General features: G+C 54.8%; 2 protein-coding genes across 2 annotated transcripts in view; both read right to left on the bottom strand.

Annotated features, from left to right (window-relative positions):
• Window positions 1–121: 121 nt before the first annotated feature.
• Window positions 122–6,618, bottom strand: HP1BP3 (heterochromatin protein 1 binding protein 3). Its single transcript, XM_015826886.1, has 12 exons — window positions 6,483–6,618; window positions 5,985–6,087; window positions 4,274–4,421; window positions 3,649–3,814; window positions 3,404–3,547; window positions 2,305–2,385; window positions 1,920–2,074; window positions 1,706–1,796; window positions 1,440–1,599; window positions 950–1,061; window positions 614–745; window positions 122–464 (listed from the first exon to the last, which is right to left on the bottom strand). Exons 1-12 carry the CDS (start codon window positions 6,567–6,569, stop codon window positions 122–124), a joined length of 1,722 nt encoding a protein of 573 aa, XP_015682372.1. The 5' UTR covers window positions 6,570–6,618.
• A 4,306-nt stretch (window positions 6,619–10,924) lies between these two features.
• EIF4G3 (eukaryotic translation initiation factor 4 gamma 3) overlaps window positions 10,925–21,839 on the bottom strand; it is a 37,912-nt gene continuing 26,997 nt past the window's right edge. Inside the window, exons 13-31 of the mRNA XM_015826888.1 lie at window positions 21,156–21,326; window positions 20,021–20,218; window positions 19,717–19,863; window positions 19,306–19,542; window positions 19,075–19,179; window positions 18,699–18,831; window positions 17,392–17,486; window positions 16,915–17,008; window positions 16,609–16,720; window positions 16,189–16,415; window positions 15,841–15,956; window positions 15,336–15,508; window positions 15,088–15,213; window positions 14,723–14,804; window positions 14,308–14,406; window positions 13,981–14,127; window positions 13,323–13,404; window positions 12,574–12,720; window positions 10,925–12,116 (exon numbers count right to left, since the gene is read on the bottom strand). Of these exons, the coding sequence (XP_015682374.1) occupies window positions 11,935–12,116; window positions 12,574–12,720; window positions 13,323–13,404; window positions 13,981–14,127; window positions 14,308–14,406; window positions 14,723–14,804; window positions 15,088–15,213; window positions 15,336–15,508; window positions 15,841–15,956; window positions 16,189–16,415; window positions 16,609–16,720; window positions 16,915–17,008; window positions 17,392–17,486; window positions 18,699–18,831; window positions 19,075–19,179; window positions 19,306–19,542; window positions 19,717–19,863; window positions 20,021–20,218; window positions 21,156–21,326 (2,673 nt within the window). The 3' untranslated portion in view covers window positions 10,925–11,934. The remainder of the gene's footprint in view (window positions 12,117–12,573; window positions 12,721–13,322; window positions 13,405–13,980; window positions 14,128–14,307; window positions 14,407–14,722; window positions 14,805–15,087; window positions 15,214–15,335; window positions 15,509–15,840; window positions 15,957–16,188; window positions 16,416–16,608; window positions 16,721–16,914; window positions 17,009–17,391; window positions 17,487–18,698; window positions 18,832–19,074; window positions 19,180–19,305; window positions 19,543–19,716; window positions 19,864–20,020; window positions 20,219–21,155; window positions 21,327–21,839) is intronic.

Below are 21,839 nucleotides of genomic sequence, written 5' to 3'. Positions count from 1 at the left end.
GGGAGGGAGGGGGAGACAGAGAGGGGGAAACCTCAGAACTAAGTTACAAAGGAGGGGAGGGGGCTGTACTTATAAAAGAAGGGGGGGCCCTAAGCAGAGCCCCTGCCCGCCCACCGACCGGCTACTTCTTGGCTCTGAGCGACTTCCGCATGGTGGTCTTGGCCTTGGTCCTCTTCGCGGGGGGCTTCTTCCGGTCCTTCCGGTCCCGCTTGGCGCTGGCCGCGGCCACTGCAGCCGGCTTCTTGGGGGGGGCCGGGCTGGTGCTGGAGAGACTCTTGACCGCTGGCCGGGCAGGCACGCCCTTGGCTTTCTTGGCTTTGGGGGGTGGGGGCGGGGGCGGGGGCGGTGGCTTGGCTTTCCCGCGGTGCGCCAAGGGAGCCTTCCGTGGGGTGGGCTTGACCTCTCGTCGCTTCACCAGGGGAGGGGCTCTGTTCCGGGCTTTGGGTGGGGGCCGCTTCGGCATCCTGCCCAGGGGAGCACAAAATCAGCAAAGGGCGGGGCATCCCCCCCTCAGCCTGGACCGGCTCACCCCGTTTCCCGTAATGCCCAGGCCGCCCGTGGCCACGGACCCCTGACCCAGCATCTATGGGGCACCATTCAACTCCCCCTGTACCTCTTCTTTGGAGGAGGCTCCTCTTCCTCCTCTTCCTCCTCCTCCTCCTCCTCATCTGTCTCCTCCTCTTCGTCTTCGTCCTCCTCCTCCTCCTTGTCCTCCTTCTGCTTCTCAGGGAACAGAATGCCGGGGCTGGGGAGGGAGAGCAGGGGGGAGAAGAGAGGTCACCCCAAAGAAGAGCCCATCCTGGCTAGCAGCTAAGCAGGAAAGGGCCACCAGCAGCCCCCCCAGCCAGGCACAAGGGATCTGGCGGCTCAGGGGGGCAAGCGGTGAGGGTACCCCAGGGGCTTCCCCCACTGCTGCCCCAGGGCAAGGCCCCGGCTGCCCATGACTCACCTTGGATAGTAGGGAAAACACAGCTGGAAGGTGCCGCTGAAGCCCTTGCCGGAGATCTGCTCCATCCAGCCGTACTTCTCGCACTTCTGCAGAGTCCTCTTCAGGAGATGAACTGCGGGGGGGGGGGGCAGAGAGAGAGAGCGGTATTCAGGGATTGGACCAGCTTGGCCCCCAATCCGGAAAGGGCCCCCTGAAAGTCCACTCCGGAGGGCCCCGGGGCCGAGTCTCCAAATCTAAGGCTCCAAATGCAAGGCGGAGTTGGGCAAACTGGCGGGCACCCAGAACGGGGCATCGCAGCCACCCCCCCAAGGGAATGGGGAGCTGTGCGCTAAACTCTGCCTTCCTGGGATCTCCCTGGCCCAGAGGAGGAGAGACCCAAAGACCCCCATCCTGGGGGACGGACTGTTGGAGGCTGGCGGATGGTTCCCGGGGGGGGAGAACAACAGCCGAGCGCCTCCCCCCCTCCCCCGCGGTGCTGCATTGGCCCTACCCTGGAGGCTGGAGTTGGTGCCAGGGTGCTTCTCCAGGACGTATTTCTTGAGGGCGGTGGTGGAGCAGGTCTTGGGCTCGTTCATGGCCGCGATGGCGGAGAGGATGGCGTCCTCCATCAGGCTTCCGCCCAGCAGCGGCTTCTCCCCCGACTTCTTCAGCTGGTGCACACGAGGAGAAGGAATGGGCAAGAGCAGACGGAGGGAAAGAGAGAGAGAGGCACCCAGCCCAGCAGCCCCAATTCCCAGGGGAGCCTCCCTTACCCACCTGGAAGGTGCCGGAAGCCCCCTTGCCCGTGATCTGCTCCAGCTGGCCCTTCTCCACTGCCCGCTGCAGGGCGTTCTTCAGCAGCTGGGGCCTAAAGGGGAAGCCACAGAGAAGCCGCTTGGCTGGCTGGTCCGCAAAAGGGTAGGGCAGGGGCTCAGGGGTGCCCCCCCCGACCCTCCTTGCCCACGTTCATGCCCGCTTCCGGCCGCCTTACCGGATGTCGACCTTCAGCTTGGGATAATATTGGGACACGTATTTTTTGATCAGGCTGTAGGAGGCCTCCTTGGGCTCGCAGAGGCGGGTGAAGGCCAGCGGCAGGACGTCCTCCAGCTTCACGTGCTGCTCTGCGCTGGAGGCCGACAAGCTCCTCTGGAGGAGAAAAGGAGGCGCAAGGGCTGAGGCTCCACCTTGGGGCCCCCGGAGGCTGGCAAGCCGTCCAGAGTCCAGGGTGGGGCTCGAGGCCTCTTCCGTCGGGTCAGGTCAGAGGCTGCGCGTGGCCGCAGTGCCCCTCCTCCACCATCCTGCACCTTTAGAGGAAGACTCCCCTGCCGGCTCAGACTCTGGAGGTTCCGGGGCACGGCAAACTCCGCCGGGCTTACCTTCCGATCTCTGGACTTGGAGGCTGCTTTCCCGGAGTTGGGGGCCACCACAAAGCTTCCGGACGCTCCTTTCCCTTTCACCTGTCCCAGAAAAAGTGTGTGGGGAGGGTCAGGCTGGAAGCATAAACTTCCTGCAAATGCTAAGGCTGTCCAACATTCCCCCCCCCCCCAAGTTGATGAAGCAAAGGGGAGAGAGGAAAACATGGGCTTTGCATAGATGCTTATATGACTTGGCTGGGTAGAATATGGAATGGAATGGAATAGAGAACAGAACAGAAAGAATAGAAGAATAGAATAGAGAATAGAATAGAATACGGAAAGAATAGAATAATAGAATAGAGAACAGAATAGCATAGAGAACACAATAGAATAGAGAATAGAATAGGAACAGAATAGAATAGAATAATAGAATAGAACAGAGAACACAATAGAATAGAATAGAATAATAGAATAGAATAGAGAACACAATAGAATAGAGAATAGAATAGGAACAGAATAGAATAATAGAATAGAATAGGAATAGAATAGAGAACAGAATAGAATAGAGAACACAATAGAATATAGAATAGGAATAGAATAGAGAACAGAATAGAATAGAATAGAGAACACAATAGAACAGAATAGAATAATAAAATAGAATAGAGAACACAATAGAATAGAGAATAGAATAGGAACAGAATAGAATAGAATAATAGAATAGAATAGAGAACAGAATAGAATAGAATAGAGAACAGAATAGAATAGAGAATAGAATAGGAACAGAATAGAATAGAATAATAGGAATAGAATAGAGAACAGAATAGAATAGAATAATATAATAGAATAGGGAATAGAATAGAACAGAGGACACAATAGAATAGAAAACAGAGTAGAAATAGAGAAAAGAATAGAACAGAATAGTAGAATAACTTTGTCCCTTTAAATGTACACTAATCAGCATAAATTAATACGAGATTTCATTGCAATGCCAAGGCAGGAGCTGCTGGGGCGGGGAGGGGGGCAAGGCACAGTCCTACCCCAAACGCCAGAGGGACTTTCCGAATTGCCCCCAGCTATAAAGGCCAGCAGCCTTCCAGGGCAGGCCGGGTCTCCAGCTTACCTGCCGTATGACCCCCCGCTCGAGTTCCCTCTTCAAGGCCTGCTTCAGGAGGTACCCCCTCCGCTCCAGGTCCAGCGAGGGGTACCTGCTGATGATGAACTTTCGGATGGCGACCACCGAGGCCCCGCCTTTCTGATAGCACGCCTGGGAGGGCGAGAAGGACGGGTGGGCAGTGGCATCGGTCTTGGCCGCCAAACGGTCAAGAGGTCTCCACCCCCCCCGCCGCCAATCCTCCCTCCCCTCACCTTGATGGCTTCGATCAAAATGGCGTCCATCTTGGGCCGAGAGGAAGCGGCCATCTGCGTCTGCTTCTGCGCTCGGGCTAGCTGGCTGGCCGAAAGAGTCGCCCAGGCGGGAATGGTCTTTTTCACCTTCTTCTCCTTCTCCTTCTCCTTCGCCGGATCCTTCTCCCTGCGCGGACGAGGAAAGAGGTGAGTGGCCCGGAGGCAGGCCAAGGCAGAGGAACGAGCGGACGGCTTGCCTTTCTCGAAGACCCGTCCCCACGGTACACCCACCCCCCTCCTGTCCGAGGGCCACGACTAGGCCAGCAAAGCTAGGCTGGCACGTGCCCCAGTTGTTGCTCAGCCAATAGGCAAAGTGTGGGTCAGTCCCCTATCCCAACAGGAAGAAATGAGGCGCCCCCCCCAGTGGACTGAGGCAGCAGCCCATGGCCAAGGGGGTCCTGAACCTCTGAGCCCCCATGCCAGCCAGCTGGATAACAGGGGGGGTGGGCTGCATTATAGGGGCAGCCAGCACATGGAGGACACTGGGTCTTTTCTAGCAAGGGCCGTCGCCTTCTTCTCAGCAGCCCACCTCCCTCTTCCCTCCAATCAAGGCCTTCCTGCTCTCTCCCCCCCCCCCACTTCTTACTCCTTCTTGGCTTCCTCGGCAGGCTTCACCTCTGCCTTCTCCTCCTCTGGCTCCTTCGGCTGCTCGGCCTCACCGGCGGGAGCCACGGGTGCCCGATTCTCCTGCTCCTCCACGGTGGAGGCGGATTCTTCTGAGCTGACATCCGGCTCTGAAGGGGGAAAGGGGGAAAGAGGGCGAGCGGTGGCAGAGGACCAGAAGCTCCCTGCTGAAGACGACGGGCCCTTGGGCTCTGCGGCCAGGTGTAGCCGCTGGGGAAGAGCGAAGGGGCCAAAAGATCCTCTGCAGAGATCCTGCAAAGTCTGGGCTTGGCAACTCCGACCAACGAGATTGGCTGGGGGATGAGAGACCCCCCTCTTGCTGGAGGGCTGCATTCCTCCTCCCCCCTCCGGCTCCCCCTACTTTGCCCTACATCTGCAACTCTACAGCTTCCGTTGTTAAGCCTCAAGAGCCCAGACGGGGGCTGCCTCCTAGCTGGACACAGCGCTGGCAATGCTCCAACCCTGGAGGTTTTTAAGAAGAGACTGGACAGCCATTTGTCAGAAATGGTATAGGGTCTCCTGCCTGAGCAGGGGGTTGGACTAGATGACCTCCGAGGTCCCTTCTGAGTCTATTATACTATTTTTTCCCTCCTTCCCTCCCTCCCTCCTTCCTCCTTCCTTCCTCCCTCCCTCCCTCCCCCAACACTGGAAGTCTTTAAGAAGAGACTGGACAGCCATTTGTCTGAAATGGTATAGGGTTTCCTGCCTGAGCAGGGGGTTGGACTAGATGACCTCCGAGGTCCCTTCCAACTTTATTATTATTATTATTATTATTATTATTATTATTATTATTATTATTATTATTAAGCCTCTAATCAGATGTAACAGCCAAGTCATGCCATAGAAAGGAAGCTTAGAGCTGGAGGAGTGGGGCTCAGCGTAACCATCTTTGGTGGCAGACCTATCCCGGTCTGATCCCTTAGGCAAGTAAAACTCCATTTGAAGTGAAAAGACACTTTTACTAAGAGATGCTGACTGCAGGAGACTGGAGCGGACTCTAAAAATCCCCTAATTTCCCCAAGCCCTCCCTCCACGGTCCCCTCCGGCGCAGCCAATCCAGCACCTCCGCCAGAAACTCCCGAGGTGTTTTGGTTGGCGAAATTCTCTCCGGCCATGTTATCAAAAACTCCCGAGGTGTTTTGGCTGGCGAAACTCCACCCTCCTCCGAGCAAACGGCCTTGAAGATGCCAGCGCGAGGAACCGGATTCCAGACTGCTCTGTTCTTCCTCAACTGTCAATCCTCCCCACCTCTCCCTAATTCCCATGATAAAAGCATACAGCTTTTTATCGCCCATTTGTTCCCCCTCTCCCCCTCCTCGATCAATGGCAGAACAACTGGCAAGGTACCCGAGCTGAAGCTGGTGGATCTGACAGTTTTGGCTCAGGCCAATAAGGGCCTGCTCAATCAACAACGGCCAAGAGAACATAGGCAACGTAATGAAGGTAACTGCGTAGCCTTCATGGGTGGCATAACAATTAATTAATTAAAATGGAGGTATCTTCTGGTATCCTCTTTAAGTGCTACAGACATCCTGAAAGACACTCGCCATTTCCCACCGGAGCCAATGACTCCGCAGGGCCTTAGGAGGCCCAGCTTGGTTATCTCTACCTCCCCATTGCCCCCCGCAGTGGTCAAGGTGAGACAGAGAAGGAAAAAAAACCACCTCTTTTACCTGGTTTGGCCTCCTCACTTTCAGCAGACTTGCTTTTGGGAGGAGTTTCCCGAGAAGAAGCGTTCACCGCCCGGCGGATCGGCATGGCTGTGTCTTCAACTGTCTGGGAAGGGAGCAAAGCATCACGAGAGGCCCGGTAAAGGAGGCCCCCGACCGACTTGAGAACCCCCCCCACTGCCACCTCTCCTGGGAGCGACCTGCCCATCCTAGAAGAGAGGCGACTGTGCTCGGGGTCCAGCTTGCTTTCTGCTTCGCAAGTGTTTTGCTCCAGCTCAGAATGACACAGAGGCGAGGGTGGGGTGGGTGGGTGGGTGGGGTGGGGGAGAGGAGGGAAGCACTGGGGAAGCAGGAAAGGAAGGGGGGAGGGGTCAACACCTGGGGAGGAGGAAGGACGGATGGAGCCCAGCTGAGATATCCTAGAAGCAGGGGGAGAAAGAGCACAGGGGCCCTTGCAAGGGCCAACCCAAGGGCGAGCGTGGAGAGGGGGTCAGCCCCTACCTCACTCAACTTGTCCAGGGGAGCTCCTGTTAAGAGTGGAACTGCCTTACGGTGTGCGGGATCGGCTTCAGACAGCTCAGTCGCCATTTAAATTAATGCCTAGCCTCAACGGGAGGCGAACACTTTGAAGCCCCAGGGCTTAACCTCAAGGGGAAGGAGGTTTTTTTTCCTAACAGAAGTGCAAAAAAGATTCGGTGTGAAGGAGGTTATCGAGAAGAAGGACACACACACACACAAAAAATCTTAAACCAAACTTAGTTCCCTTTCGCATGGCAAGAGTTATAACAATTTAAAAAAAAAAAACACCACAAAACCTCAAAGCAGTCAGAGAGAAGGCAGCCATCGGCAGGATCCCTTTGGCTCTTACTTAACTCAGACACTTAGCTAAGCTGAAACCGCCTCCAAGAACCGGCCGCTTTGCTAGCAAGGTAGGCCATGACGCAAGGGGCGCTCCCAAGATGCAACACAGCAAGCAATGGGGCGGGGGGGACGACACCGAGAACAGGTGCACCTCCCTACAGAGAGGAGCAGTGGGGACTTTACAGGAAGCAGCTAGACGCAGGCAACTACGAAGCCAGAGGGACGCAGGCTTGACCCGAAGCTCAAACGGGAGCAAAGCAAAAAGCAGCCCAAAACCAGAATTGTTGCCCACCAACTGTACCCGCGGCAAGTTTTAAAAATAACCCCAAAGTACTCCACCTAACAGCTGCCACCCATCTCCTCTGCCACCCAGTTGAGACTCCAAAGACGTCCTTTGATAAAACAGCAGGCTGGCTTTGCTTCGAGGGGAGAGTAAAATGGGTAGACCGTCTATTGGCTTAGGTGAAATATGAAAATTATTCTTTCTGGATACAAGGGAGGCAATCTCCCCGCCCCCCTCCTCTAACTGCGCTGAAAGAAGAATGATTATTTAGGATGACAATTCTGGGAAAGAGGGTAGAGGCTGCGTGCCTCTTCCAATTCTTCTCAAAAGCGGAAGAACTGATGTGAGCAGGATGGATTTCTTTAAATACATAAACGAAATGGCCAGGTTTCCAGGATTGGATTCCTTTAAAAAAAAAAAACAAGGGGGGAAAAAAACCGACTGGGAAAAACTCAACGTAATAATCTGTTTGCGCTCCCTTTCAAGGGGGGAGCCCATTTAGTTTACATAATGTAACTTTAAAATTGATATCCGATTTCTCCTTACAATAGCCCCGTTTCTAACGCAAGATGGTATTTCCATCACTTAGCATTTTTTGCGGAGGCCAGGCAGCTAGTAAAAACCGTGTTCCTGCTTCACCGTTTCTGCCCTTCCAAAAATCCTTTGAAGCATCAGCGCAAGACACCCTGAACAGAGCAATGCAATTTAGTCTGACCGCACAAGGCCAAGCTGCAAAGGCTTATTTTTCGACAGCGTGCCAAACTCCCCACCGCCTTCTGCATAATGCAGGCAGAATATTTAGGCCTGGAAAGAAAGAAAGAAGCCATCCCCACGCTTCGTCCCGCCTCAACAAATTCATCTAGACAGGTAGCAACTTCTTTTTCTTTACACATACATACACACACATAACAGCACACAAGTCCCACAACAGCATCTCCTTTCCAAAAAGGACCCTGGGACCACATCATGTGCAGCGCTCAGCTTTGATAAAGCCAAGGGGGATCGATTCTAAAGCTACAGATATGACGCGCCATTCGAATCCGAGTCTCGGAGAAGCCCGAGCGTTATCAGTTTGTTGTATGAAATGGTGAGGTTGTGAGGAAGGTGACGTAAAAATAAATATAAATAGAAGAGCTCTAACTCCTGTCTGGAAGCCCCAGAGAGGCAATTATTTCTGCAAAGATTGCATGGTATCCAGCTCATTACTGGCTGGGCAGCCCAAAGCGAGAAAGCAGGGGGAAGAGTTGAATTGTCACTGTCACACACACACACAAACACACACACAGTCCAAGCGGCATCTACAAGCAGGACACAAACACACACACAAAGTTCAAGCGGCATCTACAAGCAGGACACACACACACACACAAAGTTCAAGTGGCATCTACAAGCAGGACACACACACACACACACACACACACACAAAGTTCAAGCAGCATCTACAAGCAGGACACACATACAAAGTCCAAGCGGCATCTACAAGCAGGACACACACAAATACAGACACACACAGTCCAAGTGGCATCTACAAGCAGGACACACACACACAAAGTCCAAGCGGCATCTACAAGCAGGACACACACACACACACACACACACACACACACACACACAGTCTAAGTGGCATCTACAAGCAGGACACAAACACAAATTCCAAGCGGCATCTACAAGCAGGACACACACACACACAGTCCAAACGGCATCTACAAACAGCAGACACACACACACACACACAGAGTCCAAGTGGCATCTACAAGGACACAGAAACACACATAGTCCAAGCGGCATCTACAAGCAGGACACACACACACACACACACACACACACAGACCGTCCAATTGTCATCTACAACCAGGCATCCAGGCCTTTCCGGGGCTGCTGCTCAAGGCGAGGCCGGAGGGACCCTCCCTCCAGCCTCCAGGCAGAAGCACCGTCGCTTCCCCGAGGCCACCACGGAGAGCGGCCCCCCCACAGCCTCCCTCCCTCCCTCCCCTGCGGGGGGCGATTCTGACCACGGGCCCGGCCCAGCCTGCGATGGGGGGGAGGGGAGCAATTGCTTCCGACGGCGCAACGGGCAAGGCCCCCACCCCCGCCCCGCTCCGCCAAGGGGCCCCGGGGCTCCCCGGCATCGGAGCAAGGCCCGTTTTCCTCGGCTGCCCTCGGGAGGGAGGCCCGGTTCCTGGCGAGGCCCGCCTGAAGGGGGTCGTCGTCGTCGCCGCCAGGGCCGGCCTGGAGGCGGGAAGCCGCCGCCGCCGCCGCCGCCAAGGGAGGGCCCCCCTCGCAGCAGCGGCCAGGCGGGAAGCCGGGGAGGCCCGCGGAGGCCCCGCCCTCTTCGGCCGCTCCCCGAGGCCGCCGCCCGCCCTCCCGCCCGCCCGCCCGCTCGCTCACTCACCGCGCCTTCGGGGCCCCGGCTGAGCTGAGGCGCACAAAACGGGGCAGCAGCAGCAGCAGCGGCGGCGGCGGCAGCGAAGGCTCCCCTCCCCCACACAACCAGGACGGCGGAAGTCCCGGCGGCGACAGGTAGGAAAAGGCGGGCTCGTCGCGACGCAGGACCAATAGCCGCCCACGGGGGGAGCCAAAAGGCGCGCGCTCTCTCTCTCTCTCCCCCTCCCCACAACACACCGCGCAGACGCCAATAGTAGTCTCCCCTTTTCCGCATGCGCGCGGCGTCCTCGCCGATTGGGCAACTCTGCGCACGCGCGCGGCTTCCTCTTTTTTTTTCTTCCCCCCCCCCCTCTCCTCTCCTCAGGCCAACAAAATATTTTCCAGGGAGGGGCGGGGCTAGCGGGAGAGAACGAATTGGTTCGGAAGGAGGGGGGAAGGGCGCGCCCGCGCTGAGCTGGCCCCGCCCATGTATGGGCGGAAGTGGGTGCCCGGAAGGATCTGGTGGGCGTGGCGGGTTATTTCGCGCCTCAATTCTTACACCGTGAACTGCGAAATACAAAAATGAATTGTTTTTTTTTTAAAAAAGCATTATACTCGATATGTATATATTGTATGCTCCGCCTTCCCCGATCCTTGGAAGGGGCTTCCCCAAGACCAGGGGTCTTCAAACGTCGTCCTTTGATGACTTGTGGACTTCAATTCCCAGAATTCCTCAGCCAGGCACCCCTGCTTGAGCAGGGGGTTGGGCTAGATGACCTCCAAAGGTGTCCCTTCCAACTCTGTAGCTCAGGGGTCTTCAAACTTGGCCCTTTGATGACTTGTGGACTTCAACTCCCAGAATTCCTCAGCCAGGCATGCTGGCTGGGGAATTCTGGGAGTTGAAGTCCACAAGTCATCAAAGGGCCGAGTTTGAAGACCCCTGCCCAAGACAGTGGCGCTCTGCTCCCAGGGAGGCTGGCACCTGCTGGGCGATTACCTGAGTAGGAAGCATCACCTGTTCTCTGTTGCACCTGGGCAAGCAGCCCCCCCCACCAGTCCCCACAATCCAATCCCGAGTTGCTTGTCTACACAAACACACACACACGAAAAAAAACCCCACAAGAGCTTGTGAAGAGATTCCTCCAGCGATCCTTCCTTCATCCATGGATGGCACCGTGAAATTCATTTCCGCGATTCCCAATGACCAAAAAATACAGGACACAGAAAAAAGGATGTTAAGCAACGCTTGCCCAGTCAGTGACCACCTACCTCCTCTTTATTCAGGCCTGGGAGTCTAACTCACTCTCTCCCCCTTGCCTGGACAGTGACATTTGCGCCCAGAGCCAGTGGGACGTGGGTCCCCTCCACAGCAGAGGCCTGACCCCCGCGGGGCAAGCGCCTCTGATCACCTGTCCAAAGAGAAGGGTACTTCCTGTGCTTTTAAACTTGCAAGATTGCTCTTTATTTTGTTCTGTATGTTTTGAAAGTGAAAAGAATAGCATGGAGTCAAATTTCGGTTGGTTTTGTTTTGTTTTTAAATATTTGTTCTATCTATTTACAAGCCTTAAAAGTTGTTCTGAAAAGTTATCACTGGGCCTTTTTTTTCCCTCTCCTTCTTCTGCTTCCAGGGCAGGACTGTTTCGAATGTGTTAATTCTCCAGGCAGTCTGGTCCACAACCATTTTCTGATATGCAATTCCTTAAAAGTCCAAGGTTACCCCCTTTTTTTTTTTTTGGCTTCTTTTATCTTAAATTTCGGAAGCAACCCGAGAGGCAGGCAGAAAGGTCTGGGGGTTTTTGTGTTTTTTTTTTTTTGTTTCCTGAACATTCCTCTCCCTCATCTACTCTCTCATTCCTGACTCCCCCTTTAGAAGTTAGGACTCAGCTCCCGTGCTTTTCAAACAAAACTTGAGGTGGATCTGAAAGGGAGGGAAATTTATTTCTCTGCTTTTTTTGTTGTTGTCTATTATACAATTTGTTACAGAAACTGCAAATTTAAAAATTACACTGACATTTGCAGTTCTTAAAATAATAAATTATAGTTCTCGGCTTTTTTTTTTTGTCTAAACAGGTGTTTTTTTTGTTCTTCTTAAAGTATGAGAGAAGTCCTTGTTTAAAAATGAAAAAAAAAAGAAGATTAAAACAGAAAACAGTTTCTATAAATAATAAGATGTATTTTGGTTTTTAGTGCTCCTGCCCCTCAGGTTTGCGCGGACTCGAATTCTCAAGTCCTTTTTTTTGTCCTCCATGATCGCCTTTGCGTGTGTGACTATTTTTGTTCCTCTCCCCCACTCGTGCACACGTGGGGAAAAGGGGGGGTTCTGCGCGAGAATTGGCCTTGCTGCACTGTGATTGGCGAAGACATGAAACTTTTGTTTTTTAAAAAAATACTTAAATTGTTTTTGTTTTCTTTTCTCTCTCTCTTTTTTTTTTTTGTAATTCAGTTTTAATTATCCTCAGACTCTTCTTCGGCTTCTCGTAGCCACGTGAAGAACGCGGTGACGGATTTAAGCGCTACGCCCTTCCCGGTCTGCTCCGCCGGGTCTTTGCTGCTTTCCCATTTGTAGAAGGCGTCCTCCGATATCACCTCCTCATCGTACAGGCAGTCGAAAAACATCCGTAACAAATCTGCGGAGAGTGGGTGGGAAAGGGATGCGTTTGGTGAAGGGGCTGAGGACGGGAAGCGGAACCCTCCATCTCGTACTTCACCCCGGGGTCAGGAGGCCACCCCTCTCTGCCTGCTCCATTTCTAACGGCTGAGCGGAAGGGGCAGTTCAGGTGATCAGACTCTCCAGTCAGGAAACGGGACTTTGAGCAAGAACGGTGAAAGGTCCCAAACAGGGAGAAAGATTGTACAAAGTTTGCCGTCCAGGCAGCTCCAGAGGTCTGCTGAAAGCTAAAGGCCTATCTCGCCACCTCAGCCTGGAACGAAAACTACACTACCCTACCAGCTGTGCCCGCCACTCCTGGCTGTGTGTCTTCCAGGTTTACAGCCATCAACGGACCCCTGGGGTACCTTACGCGCCGCTTTACATAAACCCCAATGAAGCCATTACAATGTAACTAACACGTGCCGGACACTTACTAGGAGGTTGGTCAAGTTTTACTATGGATGCCTGCAGAGCATAAAGTGCTTGTAGTTCCTTCTCTGTGTCCGAGTCTAGGTACTTGAGTAAGATCGGCACTCTCCGCTTGATAACGGCGGTATCCACTCGCAAGCTTGAGCTGTCCACTGGGTGGGAGGAAAGAGGAAGTCACACCCCTTTTGCCGCACAACTTCAAGACAGCGTCTGACTTTGCCGATCGGTCGAGCTAAAGATATGCTTGGAAAACGGAATGGCTGCAGAACCCTGACTGGTCCCCCCTTCGCCCCAACTACCCCAAAGCTGGCTGGGAATCCAAACTGCCCTGGTGGTGGTGAGGATAGGGACCCCTGGCCTAGTGAGCGACCGCTTGTTCTTTCCTCTCCTTCTCTAAAGAAAGCAGCCACAAGACAAGAACCCCGTCTCTCACTGGCCAGCCTTAGTTCCGTTACCCTCGGTGGATCAGATCCAACGTTAATATACAGAAAGGCTCCCTTCGCTATTCCAGTGGAACAAGAGAAGAACAGTTCTAAAGGTTAAGAAACAAAATTAAAACTACATTGACACTGAGAACCGCAGCCAGTCTTACCTGGGCCACACATACTGTCTTTTGTGGGAGCAACTCAAACCCAGGAAACCCCATTTGGGCTTAATAAGGAACAGGCGCCAACGATTCGAATCCCTTAAAAAAACAGGCATGTGAGTGCCCACACACGGCACATCTTCGAATTCTGTTGTGGCCGTTACTCACCTAGGAGAGCCGCTTTGCAAACGGCCGTCATTAAAGCTCTAAGGAATGTAGGTGAACTCATCTGCCTGTCGTCTAGGTTAGCCTGAAATGGAGAGAGCGAGAGCGTTTGCCGGAGGTTAAGAAGCCGGGGCTGGCTTTTTGTTTCTGAAAAAACTTTCCCGGTTTCTACCCAATTAGCTCTAGCCGCGGAAGAACTGTCATTCCCCTCTGCCTTTCACAGTCTCCTCATTTGGCCGGAATTAAGCCAGCATTAAATGCAAAATGTTTAAAAGGGACACGCTGCAGTCGGCTAGGCCCGTATTTCTTCACAGCCAGTTGAATCTCTAGCCGTGCAGCTCAGTTTGCTGGTCCACCTGCACGATCCCACAGCCAAATGTTGTTTGGGTTAAGTAGAGTACTCCCTGGGGGCAGGCAAGCGATGGTCGGCCCCGTTGTTCTGGGGCGATGGAGGCAGGGCGGAGGGGCCCCTATCCCAGGGGTAGTCAACCTTGGCTCTTTTAGGACTCGTGGACTTCAACTCCCAGAATTCCTGAGCCAGCCCTGTTGGCTGAGGAATTCTGGGAGTTGAAGTCCACGAGTCATCAAAGAGCCAAGGTTGCCTACCCTATCCTAAGAGGCGCCCGGGGTGTTCCCGCTGGGTGCAGAGCAAGTCTTATACCTCTACCCAGTCAAAAATCTGCTCGTCGCCGGCTTCTTCGTCAACAATGAGTTTCTCCAGCTGCCTGTTCAGCTCCTCGGCAGAGAGTTCTCTCGGGGAAAGTGCTTCTGAGGAACTGGGACTGTCTGTTACCGTGAAGTCCAACTTCTGCAAGGTCAGAAGAGCGAGAAATTCAGGCCCGGCCATTCTGGAAGCGGAGTCGTAACCAGGGGCTCTTTCTTGGCCAGCGGCCCTCCTGAACTCTGCCGTCATTGGCCACCCGCTCGCTTTTCCATCCAAGTCCCGCTGCCTTCCCCCCTCGATAGGAGACCCAACAGGCCCCTTCACCTGCTCCAGGAGAAAGGTGTGGACGTCGTCCTCTTCAGGTAGAAAATCCTTCCAGCTGAGGCCAGCCTCCCTCCATAAGGCTGCCACTTTCTTATGGCTCTGCAACGTTAAGGACACGGATTGGGCCAGGGTGGCTCGTTCTGCACTGCCAGGGGCTATTTGGGCAGGTGGGCTCCAGCCAGGGACAGCCGAGAGACACCGCGCCCACCTCCCAGGAGCCCCCCCCAAGCCTCCCTCCTTCTGGAATGCCAACGAGGAGCAGCCGAAGCGCGATCCGGCCCCAGGTGTGAATCCCTCCCTCTCCGCTAGGTTCTCTCGGCAACCGGCCTTGGGTGCCCCTCGGCTTCTCCCGTGAGACCAGAGACCTGGTGGGGGGGGGATTTGCACAAGCCCACTAGCCCCCCGGCGTCCTTACCATTTGTTTGCATAGAAGGTGCAATATTTTGGAAAGCAAAACACCGGCTCTTCTCACAGGAAGTAAGGGTTTACTAAATTCTCTGAAACAGAAAAGGGAAACAATCGCCCGTTGACCCCTCTCGGAAGGGCTGCCCCACAGCTCAGGAGGGCAGGTGCCAGTGAATTCTCCTTCTGACGGTATCCCGCCCTTCGGCTGGCCTGGTGTGCAGGAAAAGCCAGCTGGCAACCCAGAGCTGGCCTGGCGGACACACACACACAAACACAGACCCCGGGCCACAGTTCTGCTGCCCAGCCTGCCGAGTTCCGGCTACGGGGGGAGGGGAGGGGGGGATCAGGGAAGGAAGGAGAGGCAGCTTGGCTTACATCAGAAGTTCTCTCATAGAGATGCCTCCTTCTTTTAACATTGGCGTCACCAATTCGGCCAGGTATAGCCAGATGTGGGGGATGTCGATCGCCATGTCGTCGGCCGTCTCCAAGGTGTCCGCAAACCTGAGCCGCAAAGGCAAGCCCTTAAAAACGCCTGTTGGCGGGAGGTGGGATGGCGGCTTCGGCCCTCGGCCGCCTCTGGCTGGCCCCCACGGACAAGCCAAGCCCTCTGGCCTGCTACCCACCCCTTGAAGAAGTCCCGCTTGCTAAGCTTCTCCGCCTGCACCAGCTGATAGAGCAGCTGGCCCATGTGGTCTCTGGTGATCTGGCTCCTCTCCAGAGTGGATTCCACACCCACTTGCACAAACACCGGCAGGATGCCAGGCACATTCAGCTCCTCCACGCACTGCACGGCTTCCTGTGGGGAGACACCAGGAGGGAGGGGGGCTCAGGGAGGGGAGCCCTTCTCTACTGCCTGGATGCCGGCCCCTCCAGGGCTGGCATCCTTCGCGGGTGGAGCACAAGCCCCCTCTGCCCAACCTCCCCCACTGGCCTCGTGCCAGGGCTTGAGGACCTGGCCCTTCCGGAGGACCTGGCGCCGGAAGATTGGGAGCTGGCTTCTTCGCCCAAGCCAGGTGTGCTTTTTAAAAATTTCTTGTTTTCCTGGCTTCGCTGACCGCCTGGGTGTCGGCGGGCCACAGACCTCCATTAAAGAAAGCGAGACGCCCCGCAGCCCCCCACCGCGCTTACCTTGTAGTCATTAATGTGCAGGAATTCATCGATGATCGATTTGCACTTCCGTTCAATTTCTCCGTCCGACAAGGCAGGCTTCTCTTGGGGGTGAGGAACGGGGGCTTCAGACTTGACTGGAGATGGGGAGGGGAGGGGGAAGAAGGTGAGAGGACAGACCCAGTGAGTGAGGAAGGGAAGCATCTCACCCTTTTAATGAAAAGCAACGGTTCTTTTCAAGGCGGTTGGCTTATTTTGCTCCTTAAAAACCAAAGGAAGGTGCCTTAATTCAGAATAATCCCACCCAGGACAGGTGATTATAATCCCACACGGCCCAGCTCCCGCAGGCAGAAGGGCGGTGAAGCTCACCTGCCTCCCTGGCTTTGCTCTTGTCCGCCTCGGTGCTGTTCCGGTCGCTTTCCAGGCCGCCCGTCAGCTGCTTCACGGTCTCCAGCATCTCCCTCCGCTGCTCCTCCTGGGCCTGGTTGTCCAGGAGTTGCTCTTTGCTGCTGCTACTAAGCCGTAAGAAGGCGTTCGGGCGGGAAGCAGCCGAGGGCGGCAGCTTGTCGTTCTTCTCCCGGCCCGTGCTGCCCCGGCTGGAGGGAAGCAAGGCAGGGGAGTGAGCGAACAAACAGCCGGAGGACCCGAGAGAAGAGCTGGCGCTTTCGTCCCGAGGTCAACGCCTGGTGTGACCACATGGCCAGACCCGGGACGACCCGGGCAGCTGCTCAGCTCCACCATCCTGTGGCACTCTTGCCACACATCCACAGGGGGCTGCGGGGGCTTTACCTGGTCAAGGGCCTGCGAGGATCCAGCTCCAGGGTGGTGCCGGAGACGGTTGACGCAGGCGCTTGCAGCGCAGAGAAGCGGTTCAGGCTAGTGGCACTTGGTCGTAAGCAATCTGCAGAGGATGTGGAGAGAAGAGGGCCTGTCCTCAGAACAAAGACACACACACACAAACAACTCACCTGTCCAGCCCTGCGGAGGATTTCCGGCACGGGGCAGCTTCCTACTGCCTGCTCACTGCTGCCCAGGGGGACACAGCCAGCTGTGTGGCCCACGCCATGTGCTCTCAGCCCAGGCCCAGCTCCTTACCGATCTCGCTGGCCTTGGCTCCACCGCTGCTGCCCTTTCCCCAGCTGCCCAACTGGGCTTTAGGCACAAGCTGGATCTTCTCGTCTATACTGGGCTACAGAAGGGCAGAGCGACAGATTGGCAAGCGCCCAGGGGATGGGCGGGTCCCTTGCTCCCCTCCCAGCCCAGTCCAGCCCAGCGGTGCCCCCTTTCACTCCTTTCCCAGGAGTAGGCCAGGAGAGAGAAGAAGAGGCAGGGCTCCCATAGGACCTTGCAAGCCTGCCTTGGACCAGAAGGACGGTTTAAGAGGGAATCCCTCAAATTTCAAACTCGGCCTCATCGGGGACGTGAGGCAGAATCCAATGGTTGTCAGAAAGCTAACCTGGGTGGCCAAAGCGTTGCGACAATGCGGAACGCTTCGCCCATCCAGGTTAGCTTCCTGACAACCATCGGATTCTGCCTCAAGTCCCTCGATAGGCTCTCTGCCTGCAGGCCTACCTTGGTGATTTTAAGGAACTTGGTGGGGTCCAGCACACGGCTATTTTTCGCCCCCTGCACGGTGTTCCAGCCTCCCTCTTCTGCCCTCTGGACACCTGCACAAGTCGAAAAGAGTCTTGTAAAAAAGAAAAAAAAATTCGCCCCATCCGTTGGCCGGTCAGGCAGCTTTCGCTCGGCTCTTTAGGGGCAGCCCTCCACCAATCCACCATGCCTAGAAGCTGGAAGGCTGCTTCCCCCAGGGCTTCTGGGGCCGGCCCAGCTGGGAAAAAGGGCCCTTTCAGACGGGAGTCTTCAAGGCACGCGGGGGAAAGCTAATATTGAATATTCTTGCTTTGACAAAATAGGCAGAACTGTCTGGTACTTTTAGAGTTAATTCAGATGATGCTGGGAGGGGAGAGAAAGAATGTGTAGAGAGTAATTACACAGGGGCTTCAGTACGGAAGTGAACCTTTCCCCCCCCCCCCCCAGGCTGGTTGGAGAACGTGATTTATGACAGCAAAAGAGGGAGAGAAAATGCTAGCAAAATAACTGCTCTGGGGTGGAGATTTATTTCAAATCTTGGTGATGTCAACGCTGCAAATACTGTATATTCTTGCTTTGACAATATGCAGAACTGTCTGGTATTTATATAGTTAAACCAGCAACTGGGAAAGAGGGAGGAGAATAAGGATAGCCCGGGAGAAAGAAACTGGAAGTAAATCACATCTTCCAAGTTGATTGGAAGATGTGAACCATGACCCCAAAATAAGGGAGTGGGAAATGCTTGGAATGTGGACGAGAAGCCAGACCTAAGCATTTCCACCATGCTGTACTGACATCTCTGTAACCTTAATAAATGCTTTTAGGAAAAAATATGCCTGAAAATCCTTTTAAGTGTTTCGTTAATCAGACACATGACAGGTATCCATCCATGCTGTGCCGACACTCTGTTACACAGTAATAAAGGCTTTTTAGGATAAACAATGCCTGGAAGTTCTTTGAAGTGTTTCATTAGTGGGGAACCTTGACATCATGCCAAGATTTGAAATCTCCACCCCAGAGCAGTTATTTTGCTAGCATTTTCCCTCCCTCTTTTGCTGTCATAAATCACGTTCTCCAACCAGCCTGGGGGGGGGGGGGGGGGAAGGTTCACTTCCGTTCTGAAGCCCCTGTGTAATTACTCTCCACACATTCTTTCTCTCCCCTCCCAGCATCATCTGAATAAACTCTAAAAGTACCAGACAGTTCTGCGTATTTTGTCCAAGCAAGAATATTCAATACTAGCAGCGTTGACATCAGGCATGGCGGCCCACGCCGAGCCTCCTTACCCGGCCGCCTCTTCTCTTTGGTCATCAGCTGTTGGACTTTCCGCTGCTCTTCCTGCTCCTCTATTTTAGCTTCCTTGTGAATCTGCTCGATGGTTTTTGGGCCTTGATCTGCCCTCCGGGACACCCAGTTGCACTAGAGAAGGAAGGCAAGAAGCAGAGGCAACTGAGAGGCGTCTCGTCTCTCTCCGGCACGGGCGCAGGAGGGGGAGCACGCCCTGGAAAGCTCATCCCTGGGAACAGCCAGGCTCAGGAGAGCCAGAGGGCAGAAACTCCTCTGCCTCCGGGCTTGGAGCCACACTGCCCACCCAGCTCCCCAAAGGAGGAGAAGGGAAGAATCTGGAGCCATCTGCGACCTCTTACCTCAGCAGACACATACCTGCCGAAGGTCAATGACATCCTGCAGCATGAACCGAATTCTGGAAGAGGTTTTCCTTTCCTTCACAATTTTCTCCATTTGATTGAAATACTGGTCCATTCGAGGCTGGAGAGAACGGAAGGGCTGACATCGGATGCCACCCTCCTTTCTTCCCTCCCCCGGCCCCCCACTACACCTACATGTTGCAGGGTGGGGTGGGGTGGGACCTCCGGCATCCCGAGGCCTTCCTACCTTGGCCTTCTCAAAGTCCAGGTCTTTGCCGATGGTGTTCAGCAAGCGACAGAGGCACTCCAGGGATTCCTCGTCGTGGTTCTTCAGCAGCTTCACCACGCAGTCGTGCATGATGGCCTCCGTCAACATCTTCAGCTTGAAAAGCTCCCCGATGAACTTGATGTTGCCGATGGACCGCCGCCGGGCCTTGTCCTTGGCCTCCTCCAGTTCGTCGTGAAGCCGAGTCTTCTCCTCTGGCTGGGAGAGCGCAAGGAAAGAGGTCTGAGGAACGGAGCCACTGGCCGGCCGAGCGCAGAGCGTGGCCGAGCCGTTCTCCGCTCCCAACTGCCCTTTCCTAGACCGGCTGCCCTCCCCCTCGGGGCAAAGGCCACCGAAGCCACCCAAGGGACGGGAGGCCCCCGCTGCGCTCACGGTGGTGGCCGCCTCCAGCTCTTTCTGCTTCTTCTCAAAGACATCGTCGTCGGCCTTGTCCTTTTCAAATTCTTTCTGGCAACGGTTCAGCAACAACTTGCGGAAGTTGACCGTGCTGCCGGGCTTGTCGGCCATGGGCACCTTCAGCTGCGGAAGGTAAAGAGCAAAAGGACGTTCAACTGAGGATGCCTGCCTGCAGCTGCAGCCAGGGTTTGCCCTCTCTGCCTGACGGACAGCGCCCACCTTGGAATTCTGAAGTTGGATCTGAGCCCGGATATCCCCCGCCCCCTTTGCCCAGCCTTACCATGACCAGGCCCCTGCACATGTTGGCGTAGGCCACGGAGAAGCTGGGCTCGTCAATGGCCTTCTCGAACACCAGGTCGATGACCCCCTTCAGCCTCTCTTCCGTGTCCACCGTCAGGTCGGTCACTTGCTTCATGAGCTGACTGAACATCTGTGGGGTCAGCTTGTTCAAGATGCTGCGGACTTTGCGGAAGAGCTCCTGAAGGGAAGGAGAGGAAGAGCCTCCACGAACTGTTCCTGAAGACCGGCCAAGACAGGACTCCCCGGGAGCCCCATTTAAACCAACCCCTCTACCAGCTGATGGCTGGGCTGGCAGGGGAAGGAAAAACCAGCCACGGGGCAGCGACAACCGGATCTGCAGCCACGTGAGCCCCTCCAGCTCCACTTTTGCTCCAGGAGCCCTTCCCCCCCTCGCAGCAAGGCGGAAGAAAGCAAACCTGCCCGTACAAAAATGCTGGTGGCAGCCTGGCACTGGATTCCTATCCTAATGTGCGCCAGCCAGTGGTGGGATTCAAATACCCAAACAACAGGTTCTTTGCGTGGATGCAAGCTTGGACCTCCGAGGTCTAGAACGGACTTCCGGAAGTGACATCCACACACTTCCTGTGGGCCGTTCTAGGCCAGGGAGGCCTCCTCTAGACCTCCGAGGCCTAGAACGGACTTTCGGAAGTGACATCCATGCACTTCCTGTGGGCCGTTCTAGGCCAGGGAGGCCTCCTCTAGACCTCCGAGGCCTAGAACGGACTTTCGAAGTGACATCCAAGCACTTCCTGTGGGCCATTCTAGGCCAGGGAGGCCGCCTCCAGGCCTAGAACAGACTTCCGGAAGTGACATCCACGCACTTCCGGTGAGCCATTCTAGGCCTGGGAGGCCTCCTTTAGACCTCCGAGGCCTAGAACGGACTTCCGGAAGTGACATCCACGCACTTCCGGTGAGCCGTTCTAGGCCTGGGAGGCCTCCTTCAGACCTCTGAGGCCTAGAACAGACTTCCGGAAGCAGCGTGGGTTCAGCCGGTTCTCCAAACTCAACAAAATTTAGCTACCGTTTCTTCCAAATCGGCTGAATCCCGCCACTGGCGGTAACCCAACTGCAGGGCCGGCTCTTCATCGTCTCTCTGCGCCCCCCCCCTTCCCCACCTGGGTTTTGATGCTCTCGGGATCCTCCACATGGCTCTCTCTCTTCAGGCTTGGCTTCCAGGCGTTCTCGGCTTTCTTCAGGTGGACATCCTCTTTGATGCACACCGTGATGATCTTCCTGGGCTCCCTCCTCTGGCTCGGCTGAGATCTCCGCGGACCAACGTTCAGCAGCTGGGAGAAAAACGAGCCGTCCGGCTATCACATCTGGCTTCGCACAAAGGGAAGAAAACAACCTGCACCCACCGGTCACAAACAAACGCCCTCTGGTGGTGCCCTCTGAATGAGTTCACTTCTTTTCTTTTTTTATGTTCCTGACTACGAACTGTCGCCGAAAGGATTTTGGTCCAGAAAGATGGAATGTTGTGGGAACGAGGATGAAATCTCGTCAACAGCAGCATCCCGATCAAACCAGCACCCGGAAGGTCTGCTGGGGATCGGGAACGGAAGACGGACAGCGCCTGGCACACAGAAATGCCACAACTGGGTATTACAGATTGTGATACTAAAGAAACTAACTTGATGTTGAATTTGATAACAGCTGCAAGGCTATTAGTAGGGCAATATTGGAAGAAGGATTGCTTGCCTACTATAGAAGAATGGACGCTTAAAGTGTCAAATTTAGCAGAAATGGCTAAGATTTCTGCCTATTTGAAGGATCACTCACAAGAAAGATACATTTCGGTT

Source organism: Protobothrops mucrosquamatus, unplaced genomic scaffold (genome assembly GCF_001527695.2).
Source record: "Protobothrops mucrosquamatus isolate PMUCROS unplaced genomic scaffold, P.Mucros_1.0 scaffold3356, whole genome shotgun sequence".
Lineage (NCBI taxonomy): Eukaryota > Metazoa > Chordata > Lepidosauria > Squamata > Viperidae > Protobothrops > Protobothrops mucrosquamatus.
This window is presented reverse-complemented; position numbering and strand designations above follow the sequence as displayed.